This window comes from Drosophila elegans, unplaced genomic scaffold (assembly GCF_018152505.1).
Source record: "Drosophila elegans isolate 14027-0461.03 unplaced genomic scaffold, ASM1815250v1 contig_37, whole genome shotgun sequence".
NCBI lineage: Eukaryota > Metazoa > Arthropoda > Insecta > Diptera > Drosophilidae > Drosophila > Drosophila elegans.
This window is the reverse complement of record NW_024545752.1, coordinates 220885-244532: the sequence shown is the minus strand read 5'-3', so window position 1 is coordinate 244532 and position 23648 is coordinate 220885. Positions and strand designations below refer to the sequence as shown.

At 39.6% G+C, this 23648-nt stretch overlaps 1 protein-coding gene across 2 annotated transcripts in view; it reads left to right on the top strand.

The window, feature by feature from the left end:
• The window catches only part of LOC121467315 (synaptosomal-associated protein 25), a 461557-nt gene that overhangs the window by 340371 nt on the left and 97538 nt on the right, over positions 1–23648 (top strand). For both annotated transcript variants that reach the window (XM_041708700.1, XM_041708699.1), the window contains exon 6: positions 15868–15996. In XM_041708700.1, the coding sequence (XP_041564634.1) occupies positions 15868–15996 (129 nt within the window). The remainder of the gene's footprint in view (positions 1–15867; positions 15997–23648) is intronic.

Below are 23648 nucleotides of genomic sequence, written 5' to 3'. Positions count from 1 at the left end.
TAGAAGTGTAGAATACTTGGAGTTATTGGAAAAGGTCAAAGCCAATGCTGAAAAACTTCCAGATCTGACAGTATCTGATAATTTGGTATATCGCAGAACAGAGCATGCCACAGGCGAACCCTTACATGATGTGTTTAATTGGAAACTTTGGATTCCGCCCAAATTAGTACCAGAGGTGCTGAAAAAGGCTCATGATGATCCACTGGCTTCCCATGGAGGTATTCATAAAACATTAGAAAGGGTGCGACGGTATTATTTCTGGCCAGGATTGGTAAACGATGTAAAGAGATATATTCAGGCTTGCGATACTTGCAAGATGACAAAAGCGCCAAATCGTATACAACGACCGCTAATGGGTACTTCTCCGGAATCCCAGAGATTCTTCCAGAGGTTGTTTGTAGATTTTCTCGGACCATACCCCCGTTCAAGGAGTGGGCATATAGGGATTTTTATAGTCCTGGATCACTACACGAAGTTTGTGTTTTTGAAAGCTGTGAAGAAACCGACAGCGGATGTGGTGATCAAATATATGCAGCAGGATCTTTTTCATACCTTCGGAGTGCCAGAAACTATTGTATCTGACAATGGTAGCCAGTTTAAATCCGAGGCATTTCAAAAGTTTATGCGGGAAAATAAGGTAGGCCATACTCTTACCGCTGTTTATTCGCCGCAAGCCAATGCGTCGGAAAGGGTGAATCGGTCTGTTATAGCGGCAATTCGTTCTTATGTTCGACCGGATCAGAAAGATTGGGATGAGCAGCTTAGCAGCATTTGTTGTGCATTGCGGTCGGCTGTCCATTCAAGTATTGCCACTTCACCTTACTATATGGTTTTCGGACAGCATTATATATCTTCCGGTTCGACTTTTAAGCTATTGAGGAATTTGCAAATGTTGGAAGATAGGTCAGCGATGTTTACCCGAGAGGATTCGTTGGATATAATTCGTAGTAAGGCCTGCGACGTAATGAAGAGGCTAAATGAAAAGAACTCGCGCCAGTATAATCTGCGTTCCAGGGATATATCTTACGCGGAAGGGCAAGAGGTGTATAGACGTAATTTTAAACAAAGTAATTTTGTGGCGGGATACAATGCCAAGTTAGCTCCAACGTACTTAAAGGCCAGAGTTAAAAAGAGAGTTGGCCAATCATATTACGATCTAGAGGACCTGCAAGGGAATTATGTTGGACGGTATCATGCAAAGGATATGAAGCAGTAGTAGAGCTGCCCTTTGCTTTGGGTTATCTGTCTTGGATGTGTAACCCCCAAGACAGATCTTTAGCGGGGGGTATTTGTAGCGCTTGGTGCAGCTGCAGATGGTCCAACGCCATCTAGATACGAAGTGGAAAAAATCAGTGGCGCCATCTAGATCTCGATGGGGAGAATTGGTGGCCTGGCAGGGTTAGATCATTTGGGGTAACAGGGCGAAATGTCAGACTTTCTCTGAGTGAGAGAATTTCTCCAATTAGGTGGAGAGATAGGTTGCCGCCTTTATTGCGGCGTCACTAGCCGCCATTCCTAATTGGGCATCCAAAGTGGTCGGTTGAGTAAAAAGTGTGAAATCAGTTAAACAGTGAAAGTGCTCGAAAAGCAGAGGCGGTTACTAACAGCCGCACAGTTACCACGGCAAGGGAGCCCTGAAGGAAGATCCCAGCGGGATTCCGACCAAGTTCAGGGGTAAGTGAGAAGTGAATGAGGTCTTTTAGATTTTCTAAGGGGGCTCATCTTGTTGCATAGGTGCTGGCCAAAAGGTGCCGCCCCAAGTCCAAGACGCGACCCGTGAAGTTAGAAGCAGGCACCGGTTTTTTTGCAGTGCTGTGAAGCCACCACAGCGAAAAAAAAGCCACCAGTGATCGGCGCTCCAAAGAGGAGAAGGAGGAGACCACGGATGGACGGCCGGCAGAAAACATAAAAAGAAATCAGCCGACAAGTCAGCGTCCGGCGGGAGACCGAGAGTGTCGCATAATTCGTCGGTGGTGTTAAAAGACTCATCGCATTAAGAAAAATTGCATATTAATTGCCAATAGTTTTATCGTCAGCCCAACTAAAAAAAAGTTAAGCAGCAAAAAAGCTGCAATGATGTGCGGAAATAAGTAAAGTTAATTTAGTCTAAGTTTTTTTTTTCTAATAATTTTTTTTTGTACTCAAATGGAGTGAGTGATTAAGTGAGTGAGAGAATATGGAATGTGTGGCTATCGTGGTGTTGTTTTATTGGTAGCTTAAAAGAAAAAGAAAAACGAATTAGGCTTATATTACCAAAAAAAAAAAAAAAAATAATAAGAATTAAAAGTACTAACGTTCATTTAGTGGCATTGGGTAATGTTCAAATAAATAAAATTTCTAGTTCCTCCCAAACAGCAGACTACCGTCGCCGAAAGCGCTTTCATCGTTGGATGTTTAAAGAAAATTGGTGAGTGATAATAATTCCATAAATCCCGATATTACCCCTGCAAGAATGTTCCTACATTGCGTATAGTTATGCTGTTACAAAGAGAAAAGAAATAAATCATACGCTACCGTTCGCTAGGGCCTCTTGAAAAAAAAATGTAAACAAAGGCAAAATAACCAAAAGAAATTTAAATGCATTTATATGTTTGCGCGAACGCAACCCAGTCGCCGTTTAAAAGTATTCCTATCCTCACGCACGATGTCAATCAAATACTCTGCCTTAAGCAACTAATTTGCCCGAAATAAATTTCATTGTATTAGGATTTACCATTAATTTCATTAGTCGCATTTTTGATCATCAATATATTTTTAATTATTATTTATATTAACCGTTATATACGTTCATACATGTCAGTTGAAATTTTGTTTATTAATTTATTCACCATAATTTTTATGTCTATTTTTAAGAGTATTATTTCGTCTTAGTTTTAATAAATATGTTTATAATGTTCTGAACATTAATATTTTTTGCCGCAGCTAGCATGAAGCCTCTGTAGAGTAAGTTACTTGGGCCTAATAAGGGGTCATCAATAATTAAGAAAATATAAGGGTATGATGGCCATAGGTAGGGCGGGCAGAAGACCTCCTCAGTCATCGGAGGTGAACTGAAACTTGTTTGGGCTAGAAGAAACCAATGTCCCTCTCCTCTATTCTCATATGAGTTCTCTACTTCCGGTTTTAGTAAGCTTGTCTTTCACGCGAAAATAAGTTTTAGGATCAAAAAAAGGCATCTATGGAATCTGAAGCAAGACCACCACCCCCTCATTGCCGACAAGCAGCAGCCGGACCAACGCTCGCGTGCGCTCAGTTCCATGTACTCCATCTCGCCTGAACTCGGAATTATTCGTGATTCGTTACAAAGAGTGGCTGGGCGAAGAGACAAAACTTAGTTCTACCTACTAGGCGAAACAGATCCAAAGGCTCGGAGAAGTCGTCACCAGTCAGTCAGGAGCGACGCCGTAGAAGACAGCAACGAGGAGCAGCAGTAGCAGTAGCGGAGGAGCCGCGAGACTATTTTTAAGGAGACGAATAAAACCTAAACGATCCCAACACAACCCTGGCGTTATCTTTGGTCAAAGGCAATCACCCAATATAAATTTCGTGGAACGATTCCACAACCTTTCTGAGCTAGCCGCACGTTTACGTAGCGAGAAATCAGGTCGTTACATCAGCGAAAAATAAAACTCATTCATTCATTCAATGTTGTTTGGAAAAGCCAAAGATAGTTCTAGGTATATTATGAAGCAATTTGTAAATTAATAGATAAACTGACAGTAAACATCGAAGAATGTGATATAGTTGAAATAGTTTAACTTACTTACAGATGTTAAAGACCAAATAGTTTACGAAGGTATGTCGCCTATATCTCATCTGAGAAAGTTAGTGCAAGGAAGGTAAAAAGTTTCTTAAGAAATTAGGAGAATCTCGTTTTATACCTTAAAAGCTTAGAGAGCCAACCTCGTACAAAGTTTATACTTTAAATTCTTCGAACCAGGCGAATCTGGCTCTGTAGGGCTTTAATGCCCTGGAGCTCAGGCTTGATTTTATTTCTGCTGCTATAGGATTATTTTGGGTTGTATTACGATTAAAGGATGATGGGTTATAGCTGATTGAACGGTTTTGATAATTTCTACTGTATTGGTTATTATTTTCAAAGCGGTTACTACGGTATCGATTATTAAAAGGGTTGCATCTTTGTGTTTGATTATTTTGGTGACCATAAGTAGTGTTAGATCGTAAGTTAGGTGTGTTCCACCTTTGTCTATCTTGGTTGTGCCACCTATCTTCCCCGTTTTTTGTCCTAATCTCATGTTCTCTATTGCAAACTATGAAGGCTTCGCCCAAGTTCTGGGGCTTCATAGCCCTTACAATTGATCCTATGGGATCGTTAAGTCCTGTTAAGAATTTATCCAGACATAGTTGACTAAAAAAACTCCTCTTGCATAGTGTTGCAATAGGGTTTTTTTTTAAGGCGAGGTATCCATGCAGTTTTTATTGTAATTCCATAATTTGCTTATGAAATTCCTTAAACGTTAGTCTACCTTGTCTTAAATTCCCTTATGTGGATATAAGAGTTGATTCTGATAGCGAGTTGCAGTAGTACTGTGTTAAGTTTTTTTTATTTCATCCCAAATTAATGGGATGTCATCCATTTTGAGCACCCCGTCCGCTTCTCCTATAATTTTATTTCTAATGGCTTTGAGGTAGATGCTGCCCATAGGAGTCTGATCAGTCCCTCGCAAAAGAAGGAGTACATCTTCCACATCGGTTATAAAATGGACAAGTATAATTGCGCCCCCCGGTAATGTCTGCAATTGTGTAATTGGTTCCGGGATTCTCTTTTGGTTGAACAAGTTTATCTAGGGCGGTAAAGGGTTGATTGTTGTGGTCCCGGGGGTATATTTAAGTTTGGGTTTGCCATTGTTAATTCTTCCTCGTTATGTTTTTTTATATTAGCTTGCCTGTCTGTTCCTTTTCTATAAGGTAGGAATCTAAGTTTGGACATAGGATTTTATGGAAATTTTATTAAAATCTCTTTGATAATAAAATATTTTTCTATTAGTGTACTTAAACTGTTTCTCTTTTTTTTTGTATTATTTTCCTAGCCGATCAGTTTTAGAATTTGAATATATGTATGTATGCATTACTCACGTCTCCCAGAGTAGGAGGTACATCATTTTTCCTTCTTGTTTTTCCTTTTTTTTGAGTCTGAATCACAGCTCTTCTCACTTCGTTTTCTGTATTATATTTTTTTGTGTAATAATGATAAAATTTGTCGGTGATATTTATCATTTATTAAATTATTTATATTTATTATTTATTTATAAAATTTTTCTAAGAAAACGCAAAAACTCTAAAAAAAATTTCGTTGAAAACTCCACTAATTTTATTTATTTTAGTATATACATATTTTTTTTCTTAATTGTTTGCCACTTGCGTTTTCCGGGGTCGCTGTTTACTAATTTTTTTGTAAACTTTTGCGGCCACTACCGACTGCGCCAGTTAAGGTTCGATTAAAACACGTATACTTGTCAGTTGCGACTTTTAGACTGATCTATTACTTTCAAATTGTCTTAAAAGAAACCTAAGCTCTGTCGCAGCAGAGCAACTAAAATTATTTGGAAATTTATAAGTTGTCGAATCAAACGGCCAGTTACCATTCTTGCCGACGCAGCGGCTGGCTTGCATCCGCCACAAGCATCCGCCCGATGCATGTGTAGCGCTGTCAGAGCGAGAGCGGGACAGGGAGGGTTCAAAAAGCCGTAAAAGCCTGTCCCGCTCTCGCTCTAATGCCAGCTAGTAGTTGGTGTTGACGCTGCTGGTGTAGCGGTGTCAGCTTGTAGTTGGTGTTGACGCTGCTGGTCAATGCTCGTGTAGCGGTGTCAGCTTGTTTTTGGTGTTGGCGTTGCTGGTCGACGCTCCCGGAAGCTCAGTACGAAATGGAGCTACCCAGGGGCGGATCCATGACCATGGGTCCGGCCAGGGGTGGATTCATAACTCGCGCCACTACCATCTCCGGAGGCGCCCTTGGAGATCGCACATCGAAGACACGGTCTGGGCCAAGGAGCACCACCTAGAAACTGGCCCCCAGATAAGAAGGTCCGTTTATGATAATTAATTTCGACTCCCCGGTAATTTGCAACCTGCGGCACGAAAACTCGGACAAGGAGAGGAAAACAACACATAAGCCAGTTAAAACCGCAAAGCAAGAAGGGAAGTTTCAGCAAGTCCGTCGTATCGGAGGAGCACTGTACTCTAACCAAAGAAACGGGGAGGACGATAAGCAGTATATAAATTAACAGTTGGCGCACACTTTAAGACACACACAAGCAGGAGAGCGAGAGCGGGGCGGGGAGGGTTGAAAAACCCGTAGACAACCGTTACCGGCTAACGCGCACTTGCACAGATTGCGTGGGAGGCGCCTACACGGAAAGCGAGTCATGTTACCGGTACACGCCGCCGCGAGTAACGGAACCGAAAACCGAGGTAGACGCCGAAGACTCCGTTACCGTTACCGATACGCGGTAAAGAAATTAACAGTTGGCGTACACTTTCAGACACACATGGGCATTAGAGCGAGAGCGGGACAGGGAGGGTTCAAAAAGCCGTAGACACCGATACCGGCTAACGTGCACTGGCACAGATTGCCTGGGAGGCGTGTACACGGAGAGCGAGTCCCGTTACCGATACACGCCGCCGTAAGTAACGAAACCGGGGATGCGCGAAAACCGAGGTTTAGTCTGCGACGGCGCTGCACGGAGCTGGTTTTTTCAAAAAGATCCTTGAGATGGCCACATACATCAGCAGCAACGAGCAGGTGGAGCGCGAGGTGAGGGAGGAGCGCGCCAGGGAACAGCCAGAAGCGAAGTGGAGGCGGAACTCTGGTTCTGTTCTCCAGCTACTGACGTTCCCCCTGTGGGACGCGCACCGACGCCGCCAGAGACGGGTTCTGTAAAATGGCAAGACGTCGGGAATCGGTATGGTTATTTTAAATACGGGGAACTGTCTGGGCGGGAAATTTATATTCCAAGCGGGGAACTGTCTGGGGATGTATGTAGTCTTGGAAAAGGTCAAGTTATTTGGGGAACTGTCTGGGGATCACGAGGAGTAAGACTTTGGCGGGGAATTTGAATAAGCGAACATCAGGGGCGGGGAAATCACCACTTTCATCACAGCAGCTCAGCCCGAAGTACCAAAGCGAGTGCGTGCACGCGAGACCAGTAGCAAGCTAATCAAGGGCCAGGATCAAGATCGCAAAGTCGAGACGCCGAACGACTGTAAGTCTACAAGACTGAGACTTCAACGCTTATATCCAACGGGTGCCAGGTCGTGGTTAAATCGAGCTCAGGGAATCCTTGCGAAGAGTCTGCGATAAAGGTGGCTGGGCGAAGAGGCAGAACCTAGTTCTTCCTGCTAGGCGATACCCTTTCTGCACCTTTGAATAAAACGGAAAGCCCACCTAACACTCTCAGAAGCTTCAGGTGCGACGAAAAGGACTCTATTTTCTGAAGCACATAATTTGGTTCTGACTACTAGAGCTAGTGCCGATTTGCGTAGCTCCATCGACACTTCATCAGCCGGCAGTTCGAAATATCTATTTACAGGCCAATTATTTTCTGAGTCTAGCAAGAACGAAGGCCCACCGAACCAAGTGGACGGGAAACTATGTCTGCTGGGTTGACTTTCGTGGGCATGTGTCTCCAAATTGCTTTCTCCGGCCACTCCTGAATTTCTGCAACCCGGTTCGAAACAAAAACCGACAACGACATGGGATGGGTTTTGATCCAGTGTAAAGTGATCTCGGAGTCTGTCCACAGAAAAACATTCGCAGTGGGACAATTTAGCAATGTCCTGACATGATAATAGAGATCTGCAAAAAGGTGAGCTGCACACAGCTCAAGGTGAGGCAAAGTTTTCGTCTTGAGGGGAGCTACTTTCGATTAGGCGGTCAATAAAGGCACTTTCAAACCTTCAGCAGTTTGAGTCCGATCGTAGATGCTCGCTCCATACGCTCGCATGGAAGCATCAGCGAAACCATGTATTTGAATCGGGACTTATGGATCTGTGTTGACGAATCGCGATACCTAGGCAGCTGCAGAAGCGTCGCTTTAAACGTCTCCCACGATGTAAGCAACTGCATCGGTAGCGACTCGTCCCAATCTAATTTTCGAAGCCACAGTTCCTGCAACAACATCTGTGCCTTTGTGACCAAAGGACACAAGAGGCCAAGTGGATCGAAAAATCGAGTAGTCACCGTCAAAATATTTCGCTTTGTCGCGCGAAGATCCAGGAAAGAGTCATCCAACCGAAATAGAAATTAATCTTTAACCGGTAACCAAACCACGGCAAGGGTCTTAGTTACGTCTGAGTCTGCCATAAGTGGCATTACAGCGCTATCAGATGCGGATAACTCTGGGCAGTTTGAAAACCATTTTGCCAATTCAATTTGCCTGCCTCTTGCAAAAACTGAGAAACTTCGTCTCGAAGGCTTTGCAGGTCCTCAACGCATCCGGCGCTAGTCAACAAATCGTCAACATAAAAATAATTCAGAATAACCTTTGCCGCTTTTGGATGAGTTGCTTTCGCCATCTCTCCTAGCCGCATTAAACACCGAAACGCCAAAAAGGCGATCAGCTTCGTCCACCATCACTTGGCGATAAATCTTTTTGACGTCGGCCGCAAGGGCAAACTTATGCAATCTAAACCGAAGCAGAGTCGAGTACAGCATTTCTTGGATAGTTGGGCCTACCATTAAGATGTCATTCAACGCTACCTGCGTAGAAGTACGGCTCGATGCATCGAAAACTACCCTCAACTTAGTTGAACTACTTTGTGGCCGTAGAACGCATCGGTGCGGAATGAAATAGTGCGGAGTATTCGGAATGATGTCATTGGTGGAGGACATGTGGCCCATTGATACATATTCCTCAATGAATTCAAGATACATCTTCTTCAGCGAAGGGTCCTTTGACAATTTCCTTTCTAGCGAAAAAAATCTACGTTTCGCAACATCGTATGACGAACCAAGAGTATTTGGTTTGAGTATTTGGTGAGTATTTTTCTCAAAGTGTTGTTGACAGAGTTGTTGCTATGGACTTTAGCCTTGGGCGGCAAGTCCTCCACAGACCAAAATTTCTGCATGGTTGTGACAATTGACTCCAACGCTTCTTCCTGGCAGCGTTTACATTATTTCCAAAGGCACATCTCCCTGACACTATCCAGCCGAGAACTGTCTTTTGTAAGATGGGGAATTCAGGCCCCTGCTTTATCTAGCCAATAGATAAAAGTTTAAAGAATGTATCAGCGCCGATAAGCATATCTATTTTTTTGAAGAAGAATGGATCTGCCAACTGAATATTTTCAGGCACCCTCCACCCGCTGGTGTTCACCGCTTGATCCGGATGATAACCACAAATATTTTTCATAATCCAAAAATGGGTAGATAACTTCCCTACTCGCGACTTCACAATCGTGTGTATTTTTTTTTGTGGCTTGGACATTAGTTCCACCAATCCTTGGCAAGCTCATGCACACGTCATCTCTTGTAATTTTGAGCCTCTGAGCGAGCTCATCGGTCACAAAATTTATTTGTGAACCAGAGTCGAGCAACGCTCGAGCTAATACAGACTCGCCACTTTTGGCTTGGACGCTCATAACAGCAGTTGCAAGAATGACTCGATCCGATGCATTCGCATGCAAAACATGCGACGTGGATGGAGACAACGCGAGATTTGTGTTTGGGGAATATATGTGTAGCAAAGTGTGATGTGAGGAATTGCATACATCTGTTCGATTTGCATTTTTTGACCGTGTGACCCTTTCTTAAGCAGTTAATGCATAAGGGTGCTCTTTTAGCGAAATCGAATATTGGGCTGCGAAGGAAGCGTAGTTTCCAATCTGATGTTCAGCTGAGTTGCAATTCACGCATTGAAGAGAGTCGTTCCTGGCAGTGACAAACGAAAAACTCCTATTTTTATTCTTCTTAGGGTTAGATTGGGTCTGCCGAACAGTTTTGGGCTTGGAAGCCTCTTCCTCTACCATGTGTTGGTATCGCCTGTTGAGGGCCGCCTCATATTCGCTCCAAAATGGAAGCGAAGTATAATCTAACTGTTCTTCTCATTTTCTTTTAGTTCCTGCATCGACCTTGCTCATTATCAGAATTATTAAAATAGCATTAGTAATGCGTCTATCATCCCCAATAGACAACAAGCAGTCGTACAAGGCTGTGACCGACGAGGGTGCTCAAGGCTGTAGCTGAAGGCTGGAATATTTTTTGTAAATTAAAAAGTGTCGATATGTTGTCAAAAAAAAATATGACAATCATTATCGTACTCCCGCTTCAGGCAAGCAATGGCTTTGGGATAATTTTCCGCAGTGACTTTAAAGGCTCAAACTGTTCCCAAAGGGTTTCCAGAATTCCAGAATTTTTCAATATCGTGTACAGTGTCGTCTTTGTCAACGAAAGTTTGGAAAAGGTTTATACAATTTTTAAATTCGGAGTGTTTTCCGCTAAAATTTGGGAGAGCAATGCTCGGTAGACGGCATTGAGGTGGGCGATTTGCTGGCGGCGCGGATTTCTCGATATTATTTTGTTTGCACTTATTTAAAATCGAAATCAGCAATGACTTTGTCATTACGGCTCTGTCTTCCAACTCTTCGCGGTATACATCTTTTGTATCTGTCACTTCTATTTGGTTTTGCAAAAGTGAAGCATTTTTAATGTGCGTATTTAGAATCTCTAATTGACACTCAAGCTCGACCGGATTTACTGATTACTTAGCTTCTTTTAAATTGTGATAAGTTCGGTTAATACTTTTCATGCAAACATCACGTTGGTGTTTAAGCTCTTCGATATCCTTAGTTGCCATTGCGTTTATTTGTATTTACTTTGTTGGTATCGAAGAGGTGTTAAATATTTATTTTTATTAAATTATTTATCTAATTAAAAAATCAACGAGTAATATACCGATCGCACACAGTGTAGGGGAGGTAATTGCCGAGAGTACAGCGAAAAATATCTAAATAGGGTTTTTATATTTTTTATATAAACCCTACAACAGTTGTATGCCGCACGCATAAACGTTTAGGCAGACCGAAAATTGCACTGCTGCAGCGATCGAGCACGAAAACGACCAATGATAACTCGAAATAGCGGCAGTCGCTAGCGGCTCTTTCTAGGCAAATGCTAACGGAGAATGATACACTGACCGATATCTAAGGGCAACGAATATATAAGCCTGATGCCGAAAGGCGCGCAAAAATTATAAAAAGCGCGGGGAAATCGGAAAAGCGCGGGAAAATTCTGAAAAGCGCAAGAAAATGTTTAGACAAGCTGCGACGAAAATTATTGCCGCTTATTTTTGGGAACTACACTTTCCACAATTTGCACTTTTTTCCAGCTGTTTTATTTATACCCTAGATTGGTGCTCACTACGACGAAAGTTGGGGGAATTAAGTTTGCACTAATTGGGTCGACGACGAGTATTTTATTTGCTTGTTTATGCGGCAAAGCGATTCATCTTTAAATCCATAATTCAAAATATATCATGTTTATTGCAGAATTTTGGTTGTTAGTACATGCAAATTTTTATTTCTTGGTTAGAATGCTCACTATCTACCGATTTTTACACGAATGCAGAAAGTTGAAAGATGGGCAAAACACAATTGACAAAACGCCACAGGTTAACTTTCAACTTTTAGCACTCTATACCTGGATGGCCGACTCGACAATTGCAACTATCTTTTTAAGTTTCATGCTCCAGCTGACGCAGCAAGTTAAACAATTAAAGTTGCAGCGTCGATGAAGAACGGCTTGGGCAACAACCAAAGGAACGGTAGAAAAGTTCCAGCGACGAAATATTGTTGAATTTTATTTATTGGCCGAACCGACACGAAGAAATTGGTTTTGGGTATTATTGGTAATGTTTATAGTTTTTCACTGAAAAAAATTGGTAAACAAATCGCGAAATCTACTGCGATCAGGTCGGGGTCACCATGAAAATTCAATACTAGTTTGTATTAACGAACGCGAAACTTGTGTGACTGCAGTGGGATTCGGATAATTTATTTGCCATAATAACTTGTGTAAAACTTGTGCGAAAATGCGACGACGAAGGGAGTGGTTTCGATGAAGTTCAAATGATCACTTAATTTAATGTTCCAATAGTTTCTCTTAGAACCTAACTTATGCTAAGGTGGCGAAAGACGGGGCGAATTCGCAAGAGCGAACGGACGGAAGCTTTATTGGCTCCCGCTCTCGCCCTACAGCTAGTGACTTCAATACACGCGCCAAGTGCGCAAACATATACATATCGAGATACAGATTACTAAACTCATCTATTGTTCAAATATTGGATTACGTTTTACTTGACCTTATATGTTTAATACACCTAATCTTGCCGGCCCTTGGCAGAATGTTCAGAAGAACACAAATATTCTTAAAGTACAAAATTTTGTGAGCTCTGGGTATGTCATGTTAATCGTTCTAGAGCCATAATTTACATAGGCCCCTGCTTTATCTAGCCAATAGATAAAAGTTTAAAGAATGTATCAGCGCCGATAAGCATATCTATTTTTTTGAAGAAGAATGGATCTGCCAACTGAATATTTTCAGGCACCCTCCACCCGCTGGTGTTCACCGCTTGATCCGGATGATAACCACAAATATTTTTCATAATCCAAAAATGGGTAGATAACTTCCCTACTCGCGACTTCACAATCGTGTGTATTTTTTTTTTTGTGGCTTGGACATTAGTTCCACCAATCCTTGGCAAGCTCATGCACACGTCATCTCTTGTAATTTTGAGCCTCTGAGCGAGCTCATCGGTCACAAAATTTATTTGTGAACCAGAGTCGAGCAACGCTCGAGCTAATACAGACTCGCCACTTTTGGCTTGGACGCTCATAACAGCAGTTGCAAGAATGACTCGATCCGATGCATTCGCATGCAAAACATGCGACGTGGATGGAGACAACGCGAGATTTGTGTTTGGGGAATACATGTGTAGCAAAGTGTGATGTGAGGAATTGCATACATCTGTTCGATTTGCATTTTTTGACCGTGTGACCCTTTCTTAAGCAGTTAATGCATAAGGGTGCTCTTTTAGCGAAATCGAATATTGGGCTGCGAAGGAAGCGTAGTTTCCAATCTGATGTTCAGCTGAGTTGCAATTCACGCATTGAAGAGAGTCGTTCCTGGCAGTGACAAACGAAAAACTCCTATTTTTATTCTTCTTAGGGTTAGATTGGGTCTGCCGAACAGTTTTGGGCTTGGAAGCCTCTTCCTCTACCATGTGTTGGTATCGCCTGTTGAGGGCCGCCTCATATTCGCTCCAAAATGGAAGCGAAGTATAATCTAACTGTTCTTCTCATTTTCTTTTAGTTCCTGCATCGACCTTGCTCATTATCAGAATTATTAAAATAGCATTAGTAATGCGTCTATCATCCCCAATAGACAACAAGCAGTCGTACAAGGCTGTGACCGACGAGGGTGCTCAAGGCTGTAGCTGAAGGCTGGAATATTTTTTGTAAATTAAAAAGTGTCGATATGTTGTCAAAAAAAATATGACAATCATTATCGTACTCCCGCTTCAGGCAAGCAATGGCTTTGGGATAATTTTCCGCAGTGACTTTAAAGGCTCAAACTGTTCCCAAAGGGTTTCCAGAATTCCAGAATTTTTCAATATCGTGTACAGTGTCGTCTTTGTCAACGAAAGTTTGGAAAAGGTTTATACAATTTTTAAATTCGGAGTGTTTTCCGCTAAAATTTGGGAGAGCAACGCTCGGTAGACGGCATTGAGGTGGGCGATTTGCTGGCGGCGCGGATTTCTCGATATTATTTTGTTTGCACTTATTTAAAATCGAAATCAGCAATGACTTTGTCATTACGGCTCTGTCTTCCAACTCTTCGCGGTATACATCTTTTGTATCTGTCACTTCTATTTGGTTTTGCAAAAGTGAAGCATTTTTAATGTGCGTATTTAGAATCTCTAATTGACACTCAAGCTCGACCGGATTTACTGATTACTTAGCTTCTTTTAAATTGTGATAAGTTCGGTTAATACTTTTCATGCAAACATCACGTTGGTGTTTAAGCTCTTCGATATCCTTAGTTGCCATTGCGTTTATTTGTATTTACTTTGTTGGTATCGAAGAGGTGTTAAATATTTATTTTTATTAAATTATTTATCTAATTAAAAAATCAACGAGTAATATACCGATCGCACACAGTGTAGGGGAGGTAATTGCCGAGAGTACAGCGAAAAATATCTAAATAGGGTTTTTATATTTTTTATATAAACCCTACAACAGTTGTATGCCGCACGCATAAACGTTTAGGCAGACCGAAAATTGCACTGCTGCAGCGATCGAGCACGAAAACGACCAATGATAACTCGAAATAGCGGCAGTCGCTAGCGGCTCTTTCTAGGCAAATGCTAACGGAGAATGATACACTGACCGATATCTAAGGACAACGAATATATAAGCCTGATGCCGAAAGGCGCGCAAAAATTATAAAAAGCGCGGGGAAATCGGAAAAGCGCGGGAAAATTCTGAAAAGCGCAAGAAAATGTTTAGACAAGCTGCGACGAAAATTATTGCCGCTTATTTTTGGGAACTACACTTTCCACAATTTGCACTTTTTTTCCAGCTGTTTTATTTATACCCTAGATTGGTGCTCACTACGACGAAAGTTGGGGGAATTAAGTTTGCACTAATTGGGTCGACGACGAGTATTTTATTTGCTTGTTTATGCGGCAAAGCGATTCATCTTTAAATCCATAATTCAAAATATATCATGTTTATTGCAGAATTTTGGTTGTTAGTACATGCAAATTTTTATTTCTTGGTTAGAATGCTCACTATCTACCGATTTTTACACGAATGCAGAAAGTTGAAAGATGGGCAAAACACAATTGACAAAACGCCACAGGTTAACTTTCAACTTTTAGCACTCTATACCTGGATGGCCGACTCGACAATTGCAACTATCTTTTTAAGTTTCATGCTCCAGCTGACGCAGCAAGTTAAACAATTAAAGTTGCAGCGTCGATGAAGAACGGCTTGGGCAACAACCAAAGGAACGGTAGAAAAGTTCCAGCGACGAAATATTGTTGAATTTTATTTATTGGCCGAACCGACACGAAGAAATTGGTTTTGGGTATTATTGGTAATGTTTATAGTTTTTCACTGAAAAAATTGGTAAACAAATCGCGAAATCTACTGCGATCAGGTCGGGGTCACCATGAAAATTCAATACTAGTTTGTATTAACGAACGCGAAACTTGTGTGACTGCAGTGGGATTCGGATAATTTATTTGCCATAATAACTTGTGTAAAACTTGTGCGAAAATGCGACGACGAAGGGAGTGGTTTCGATGAAGTTCAAATGATCACTTAATTTAATGTTCCAATAGTTTCTCTTAGAACCTAACTTATGCTAAGGTGGCGAAAGACGGGGCGAATTCGCAAGAGCGAACGGACGGAAGCTTTATTGGCTCCCGCTCTCGCCCTACAGCTAGTGACTTCAATACACGCGCCAAGTGCGCAAACATATACATATCGAGATACAGATTACTAAACTCATCTATTGTTCAAATATTGGATTACGTTTTACTTGACCTTATATGTTTAATACACCTAATCTTGCCGGCCCTTGGCAGAATGTTCAGAAGAACACAAATATTCTTAAAGTACAAAATTTTGTGAGCTCTGGGTATGTCATGTTAATCGTTCTAGAGCCATAATTTACATGGGTGCAGTTCTAAGCACGTGTAATATGTAAGTGCAGGCCACTTGAGATGCCTAATATACATCCCTGTCACCTATAATGTCATTGATTTTTGTTTTTTATTGCTTCCATGCTATTAACCGGTTTTTAAAATTAAATGTCTTGCTTATTATATGTCTATATCCTTGCAGAAGCCAATCATTCAAAGAAGATGATGGGACCTGGAAAGGTAATGATGATGGAAAAGTTGTAAATAATCAACCGCAAAGAGTCATGGATGATAGAAATGGAATGATGGCGCAAGCAGGATATATTGGCAGGTAATGTTATTAGATTTTTATACATCCAGTTACAGCGCGTTTAACACCTTTCGCAACACTAACAAGGCACTTTGCTGCGATCTTTTTCCTTTGAACCTTCCTCCGTGCCAGTAATTCGATCATCAAGTCCCAACAGTCTTTAAAAGTTGTACTCTGTGTGATAAAGTTAAAATATAGAAGAATAGCCGCAATAAGTTTAATGTATTTCTTGCTGAGTCCTAACACAAGGGTAGGGTATTAGAAAATAGGAAAAAAGAAATTTAAAATTTCAAGAATTTTAAAGGAGCAATGCACATTTATATCGTTCGGCTATGGTCATTTCTTTGACGAAAGAAAGGAAAACAAAAGAAAAACGAGACCAGCAAAGACTAAAAGTAAGACAAAATAAGAAAAAACGCTATAGTCAAGAGTCCCGATAATAAGATTACTCAGCCAACAAACATACATACATTACATGAAATACATATTGACTTTCATATGGGGAGACATACAGACATTGTCAAATCGACCCGACTAATAATCCTGATCAAAATACACAATAAAGTTTCAGTAAAAGAAGCATGATATTTTTCCATTATTTTTATTTTCTATTGTTATTTTTCTGCATTATCTACAAACCACGTCGTTTTCTCCATTATTTAACCACTTATGTTTCGAACATTTTTGTATTCGTGGGCGGACACACTCAAAAAATGTTCAGCCTAGACTTTTGAAAAACTGCGTTAGAATTTGTTTCTTAAATATGGGGCGAATATTTTGTTTGAAATTTGTTAGCTGAGTAACGGGTATCTAATATTCGGGAAACTCGACTATAGAGGTCATTCTTGTTTTATTTATTTTTTAACGTTTGTGTTATTATTCCCTTACAAAGGGTATTATAATTTCAGTCAGAAGTTTGCCACGCAGTGAAGGAGACGTTTCCGACCCTGAGAGTCGATCTAACCATGTCCGTCAGTCTGTCCGCACATTTCTACGCAAACTAGTTTTTCAGTTTTAAAGCTATCTGCATGAAACTTTCCCAAAAATTGTCCTTTTATTGTAGGTAGTATATAAGACTTAACGAGCCGGATCGGACGACTATAGCATAAAGCTCCCATTGGAACATTCGGTAATATAAATTTAAAAATATTATAACTTTGTTGTTTTTTATTTTTTTTTTAGTTCTCCGACTTTAATCATGGTTAAATATTTCAGAATAACGATTTAAATTTAATCAAAATCGGAAGACTATAACATAAAAATCCCATTGGAACAATAAAGATATTACAACATTTTTTTTTTAAATTTTACTTTTTTTTATGTTTTTTTTTTTTTTTTTGACTTATTAATAATTTGACAATTCAGAATTACGGATTTAATTTTATAAAAATCGGAAAACGATATAATATAGCTGCGATAGGAACTATCAAATAACTGAGTGCAAATCATCATAGCTTCAATGGTTTTAAGCATAAACGCAAGCAAATCATTATTTTAATGTTTTCGAGAATATTTAATTTTTGCAATAGCTGCAAGGGTATATGCAGATTCAGATATATATAATTCAGATATCTTAACATAAACAAAAGCTTCCTTGGTGATAGACCTATAGTGTTGCCTAAGAGAACACTTTGCAAATTTTAAGTACATGTTTTGTTGTCGAAATGTAATAAATGTAAATTAATTTATAATTTCATTAATGTGCCTTGTTTAACTGTGAACTATTTCTTGTATGTATTTCTTTATAGATTTAATCTTACAAGATTGTTTTTGGTTTGGGGAGATTTTTTTAAAACTAACTAACGAACCGAACCACGATTTATTTCGAAAATGAACCGGAACCGGATTCGGTTAAAAAACTAACTTTTTTTTATTTCTTTTCTCTTATAAAATATTATTTTTATAATTGTTTGTTCATATCATAAGAAATTACCCGCGTGGACAGAATGCTTAAATTTTTCTTTAAACCGGGACGAACATTTAAAATGTTTATTTATTTACTCAAATGCTTAAAAATTTTCGTAACAAAATTATATAAGTGCGATGGTCACGATATTTTATCTCTTTCTTATTTCTTTTGATTTAATCTAACAAGAGTGTTTTTGATTTGGGAAGATTTTTTTTTGCAAATCAATGAAAATAAAAATGGCATTGTTATTTAACTTAAAAAATATATTTTTTTTGTTTAGCCCCGGTTCGGACCTTAACCCGGTTAGAGCATATCGACAAACCGGGTCCTAAGCCGGAACATTATCAATCGTTAAGGTCCGAACCCCGAACCGAACCTAAGCAAAATTTAAATGGGTTTACCATTAGCATATACCGGCAATAAAGCAAATAACCATTTTTGCTGCTTCCTGCTTATCTATTAACATTTTCTTAATTTTGAAGTGCTCGGTCAAGACATACCGTTCTTAATGCTCAGTGTTTTAAAAATTATTTAAGTCGTTGTGAGTGCAGTTCTCGCAGGACCCTGAGCAGTTTTATAAATTTGTTGGCACTTAGCGTAAATCTAATAATAAAACACGTCAGTAAATACAGATCAGACGACAATTTTTTCAAGCGACTTATTCTACCTCAGCTCATTACCTCTACCTCAGCTCATTCAACGAACCTAATTTTCTGTCCCACCTTGAACGAAAGTTCTCTGGTATTAGATCTTCAGCGTGTTAAGCAGTTTATTCGCCAGGGCCCTCTTCCCCTTAGTTATAAGTCATTCTCGCGTACTAATGTGCTCAGATGAGATTAAATTATGTCTGCAGCATAAGAACATTTTCTGCCAGAAAGTATTAGAATCCGACCTATCTTAAAAAGTGACTTAGATCTTTGTGGCCGGGATAAACTACTAAATTTAAACGGCTCAAAGTGTAGGGGTATTACTTTAATCGTTTCAACCCGAAGTACGTGACTTATACTCCAAGTGACTGCTCTTTGGATAGAATTGCTCTTGTTAACGATCCTGACGTCCTTCTCGACCAAATCCATGATTAATTTACGTGGTGCCGTGTTTTTTTAAAAATAGCGTTATTTATTTTATAGATAAAACACAACTAAAGAAAATAAAACGTGATTTTCTTAACCCTTTCGGGATCACCGTTGCAAAATAAAAAATAAAAATTAAAAAAAAAAATAAAAAACAACAAAAAAAAAAAGCAAACTTCGGCAGACCGAAGTTTAGACACCCTTGCAGCAAAAATTAAATTTTCTCAAAAAATATTAAATTTCTATTTATGTGCAAAAACATTTAGTTTAGCTGTCTTTAACGATTTCCCGCCAAAAAAAAAACTTGTTCATAAAGTCGTAGAACAAACTTTTTGTACGACCTGTCCAACACATAAAGATTTTTTTCAGAACTTTACAAGTTCTCAACATTTTTTGAAACTGACAAACAGACATTAAAAAATTTTCATTTTGAGATTTACATTATAAAGTATTTTTAATGTCTTTTGACCGGAGCATCGGATCGGTTTCAAACAAAAATTCAATTGTGCTAAAAAAGTTGAAATATTTGACCAACACGGGCTCAACTCCACTTAAAAAAATTTTACGTATGTCACTTTACTCATGAACCAACTAATATTCCTAAAGTGTTGGTATACAATTCCTATTCTTTTAGCGATACCTTTCGGATTGGACGACTATCACTTTTGACGGCAGTACATGTAGTGACGATGCGCAACAAGAGCGTGTGCAATGGAAACCACTATATATAGCCGCAGAATTGAAAATCTGCTGTGATGGTCCGATCGTAAGGAGTAATACACCAATCGAAAGGTATCGATAAAAGAATAGATATTGCATACCAAGAAAGATTAATTGGTTCAAGAGAAAGGGCGGTAAAAGTCACATACTAAAAATATTTGTCAGTGTAGCTCTTGAGCCCGGTTTGATAACATACTCATTTTTTTTTTGCATTTTATTGAAAATACGCGTCGAATGACACCCTATTGCTTGGATTAAAAAAAATAATTCCAAAAATGTTTTTTTTTAATATATCCCAAAATGAAAATCTGTTCGTGTATATTTGTCAATTTCAAAAAATTTTATGGACTTGTTTTACATTTCTGCAATAAATTTTATTGTGTTGGGTAGATAGTAACCAAAATGTTTGATCTACGAATTTAAAAAAAAAAATAGCTTATTTAGCGGGAAATCGCTAAAAATAGCGAAACTTTGCACGGCTTTAAATTCTAAGCTAGTGAACCTACAGAAAAGTGATATATGTCATTAAAACTGCCTTAACCTAATTGGTCTCAATAAAATAGTTATAAAATTATTTAGTTTTTATTTATTTATTTTATTACTTTTTTCTACATTTTGTAAAATTGTTAAAACCGATCTTAATTATTTTGAAGGTGTGACGACTTTTTTTAGCATAAAACTCCCAAAATGCGGAAAAGCATATGAGTTTCTTTTTCAGATATAGTATAGGCTCATTAGTTCTATCATTATTTCATTAGTTCTTTCGTTCTGGCTCTCTACATTAGCGATGACCAAGGCCCTATCTAATGGCACAATGTTTTGCCGGTAGAGCAGCGTACGGACAGCATCCGGGAATCAGAGGTCTTAATAACTCGATAACATATAAATAAGAGCTCCATTTTTGTGTCTACCGACAGATATGACCGAAACACATATACAGGTCAATAGCTAAGGTCAACCCGGATTCAGAGTGACTTGACAGACTTACGAGATTCGTGAGCGTTAGAGTGAGCGTGGCTCATTTTGAAATATTCTTACGCTGCGTTAGAATTATAAGAATCTGCATTTCAAATCCCAAACATCAAAAAAGGCAAATATTTTCCGAAAAATTCTACCGCCTTCTCCTAAATGTTGATTCAACACGACTATTAAAGATTCTTATTGACACAATAAATTGAGTCAATTCACATGATCAAATGAAATTCACAGTTATCCAATGCGGTTGATTAAAATATATTATACCTTGCACATAATATAATTAGAAAATTAAAAAAAATTCTTAGGTATATGGAAAGCTTGGGTAAAACTAATATAAAACAATCTTCAAAAAGGTGTCAAATTAAACATATAATACAATTACTTTATTATAAACTTTTGTGAAAAAAAATCAATTCATATCTTTGAAATCTCAAAAAATAACATGTATGTAATCAGGGAATTTAGTTCTTTGAAGTTTAAGCTTAACTTACTGGTAGTGAACTGTTTGCAAATAAAAAACTAATATGCCTTTGTTTGGTAGCCATGCTTCAGTGCTTTATAAAATTATCCCAGTTCCAGACAAATTGGATGAACGGATGATTACAGTGCAAGTAGATTCACAGAACTTAGTTTATAATTTTGAGATTGATGAATATCACCAAATGGTAGAATTTAATCTTAATAATGGTTATCTAATAAAAGGGTTTGTGATAGAAATTGACCTTGGATTAGTGCTAACGATGATAGTTGTAAGCTTAAGCCTCTCTAACCAAAAAATGTATCAAACTTTAGCTATAAGTCGATTGTTGAAAGCAAGAACTGGAAAGGAAAAGTAGTTGGGTTTTTAAGACTCAGAAGTAGTCTAATGCTAGAGTGCAATGAAGCCACTCAAAAATATAAATAAAGCATTAACCTGAACGAGGAATATCAGAGTAAGGTCAGATTGTACAACTCTAACATTTGTTGTAAATTTAAAAAATAAAGTTGAATTGTGTGTAAATTATTTTATATTTTTATTTCTTTCCATACGGCCGTAAGGGCATAGGTATTTTATACAGAGTTAATTCTCTGGAGTAAAATTTTTGACAAAACCAAAGAACCTATCCAACTGCAGCTTGAGGCCTTTGCCTGGCTGCAGCGCTGTTGCCAAGGTGCCGGGTCAGCGTTTTCTCCCTGCCCGTGGCGATCACTCGCTCCGCGACTGCTCTGTTCTGACTCCGGGCACTTACACCCGGAACGCGCGGCCAGCGGTTTCTTCGCTGCGCGTGCAGGCCACCGGATATGGTCTGCAACTCGGCAGTTTCTTCTCTTGGGAACTGCCTGTGTTAACTTCTCCCCCTTCAAGTGGTCGACGTCCCACATCGTTGTCAGTTCTTGGTTTGGTGTGACTTCTGGTCCTTAGATAGCGATAGCCGAACCAAATGGTGGAACACAAAAAGAAGGTAGCAAGTAGGGCAAAGGAGTTGCTGAGGAAGGACCCCAGTGTAAGTTCTTCTCTGAGGGTCCCGATGTGGTGGAGATTGCTCAGACTCAGCTCGTGATGAAATGGGAGACTCAGCCGGTTCTGGTGGACCGTGATGTTGACTATGGCCATGGCCGACACAGCAGGTTTTCTCATTGAACTTCCCAATTGATTTACGAACCAAGTTCCGTTCAGGGCTACCTTGTCAGAATAGGTTACCAGGTAGGTTCCGGATATTTTTTTCTCTCGCCCTTGGTTGTCGGTTATGGTCACGTTGGCATCGTTCACGATGAGGGTGCCATGATCCACAATGGTAACCGGATCCAGGTAACCTGGGAGCGTGGAGCAGTGCGCAATAGCCCCAGAAACTATTTGCTGGGCGCAGGTGCCATTTTATAACTTCCTGCAGAAGGTGGCGCCGACCGTCGTTTTGCAATGACCGATGTTAAGGTTTCGTGCTGGGCATTTGGCGACAAGGTTCCCATCTTCAAAGTTCAGGATTTTTTCTGGTGCTGAACTGGATAGACTGCTATCTTCTTACATATTAATTTAGGGCTAGGGAGTTTAATGAGAAAATGTAGAACTTCAGAATTTTGAAAAACACTAATACTAGATACCTCTAATAATTCTATCAAACTAACGTCAATAAGCTGCCTGTCCTTGAATTCGCCAATATCGGAACTATCCAAAATTGCTGGACTTACGATGTTTAATTTTGCCAGGGTTGCCCATTAAAATGTTTCCTAGATCCATGATTACAATTCTATTTTTTGCTAGAATAATTTCCAAAAGGTGGGTTTCTTTATCTGTTTCGAATTTATGGATTTGATTCATTGAGCTTGTGAGTTCATTTAGACGTTTCTGAAATTTGATATTTAATTCTGCTTGTCTTTCATTTGTTCTAATTAATTGTTCTTGATTGAATTTTCTTTGCTCCCAATCGTTAAAGTCGGGTGTGCCGGCAATAGCTTTTAGTGCTGTCCCGATTAAGTTAATACTCCTAGCGGCTCTATGGTGGATTTTTACGGTAGTCACCAACTTGCGAATATTTGTAAGGTCTGTCATTATGACTGGTGTCCTGTGATCGTCTGTAAATGTCTTCGTCATTGTTTCCGTCTGGTCGGCGTAGTCTTCATAAGTCGTCACGTTCGTTGAGTGCTGTAGGTATCCGTAGGACTCCCAGATGACAATTTCGTTGTCTTCTATCGGGATGTAGTCTGCGTTCGTGTAGTCATTAAGTTTTACTGTCGCGTCCGTCTTGACAGACGTAAGTACAAAAACTAAAACGAATTTCCTAACCTAGAAAAATATAAAAATAATAGAAAAAGGGGTTCAGTAATCTCGCGAAGATGGTTAGCGTAGATTGTCCTTGTGGGCCACCCTCCCCTCAATTTGGACCGTGGTCTTCAGGTCTGCTTCAATGATTTTTTCCGAACATAGTGGCGAGAGCTTGTTTCCTATGCGTTTGTTTGCCTGTAAGAAAACTTTTTCACCAGCTTGATAGCCCTTTTGGGTCCTATCTTTGTTTACC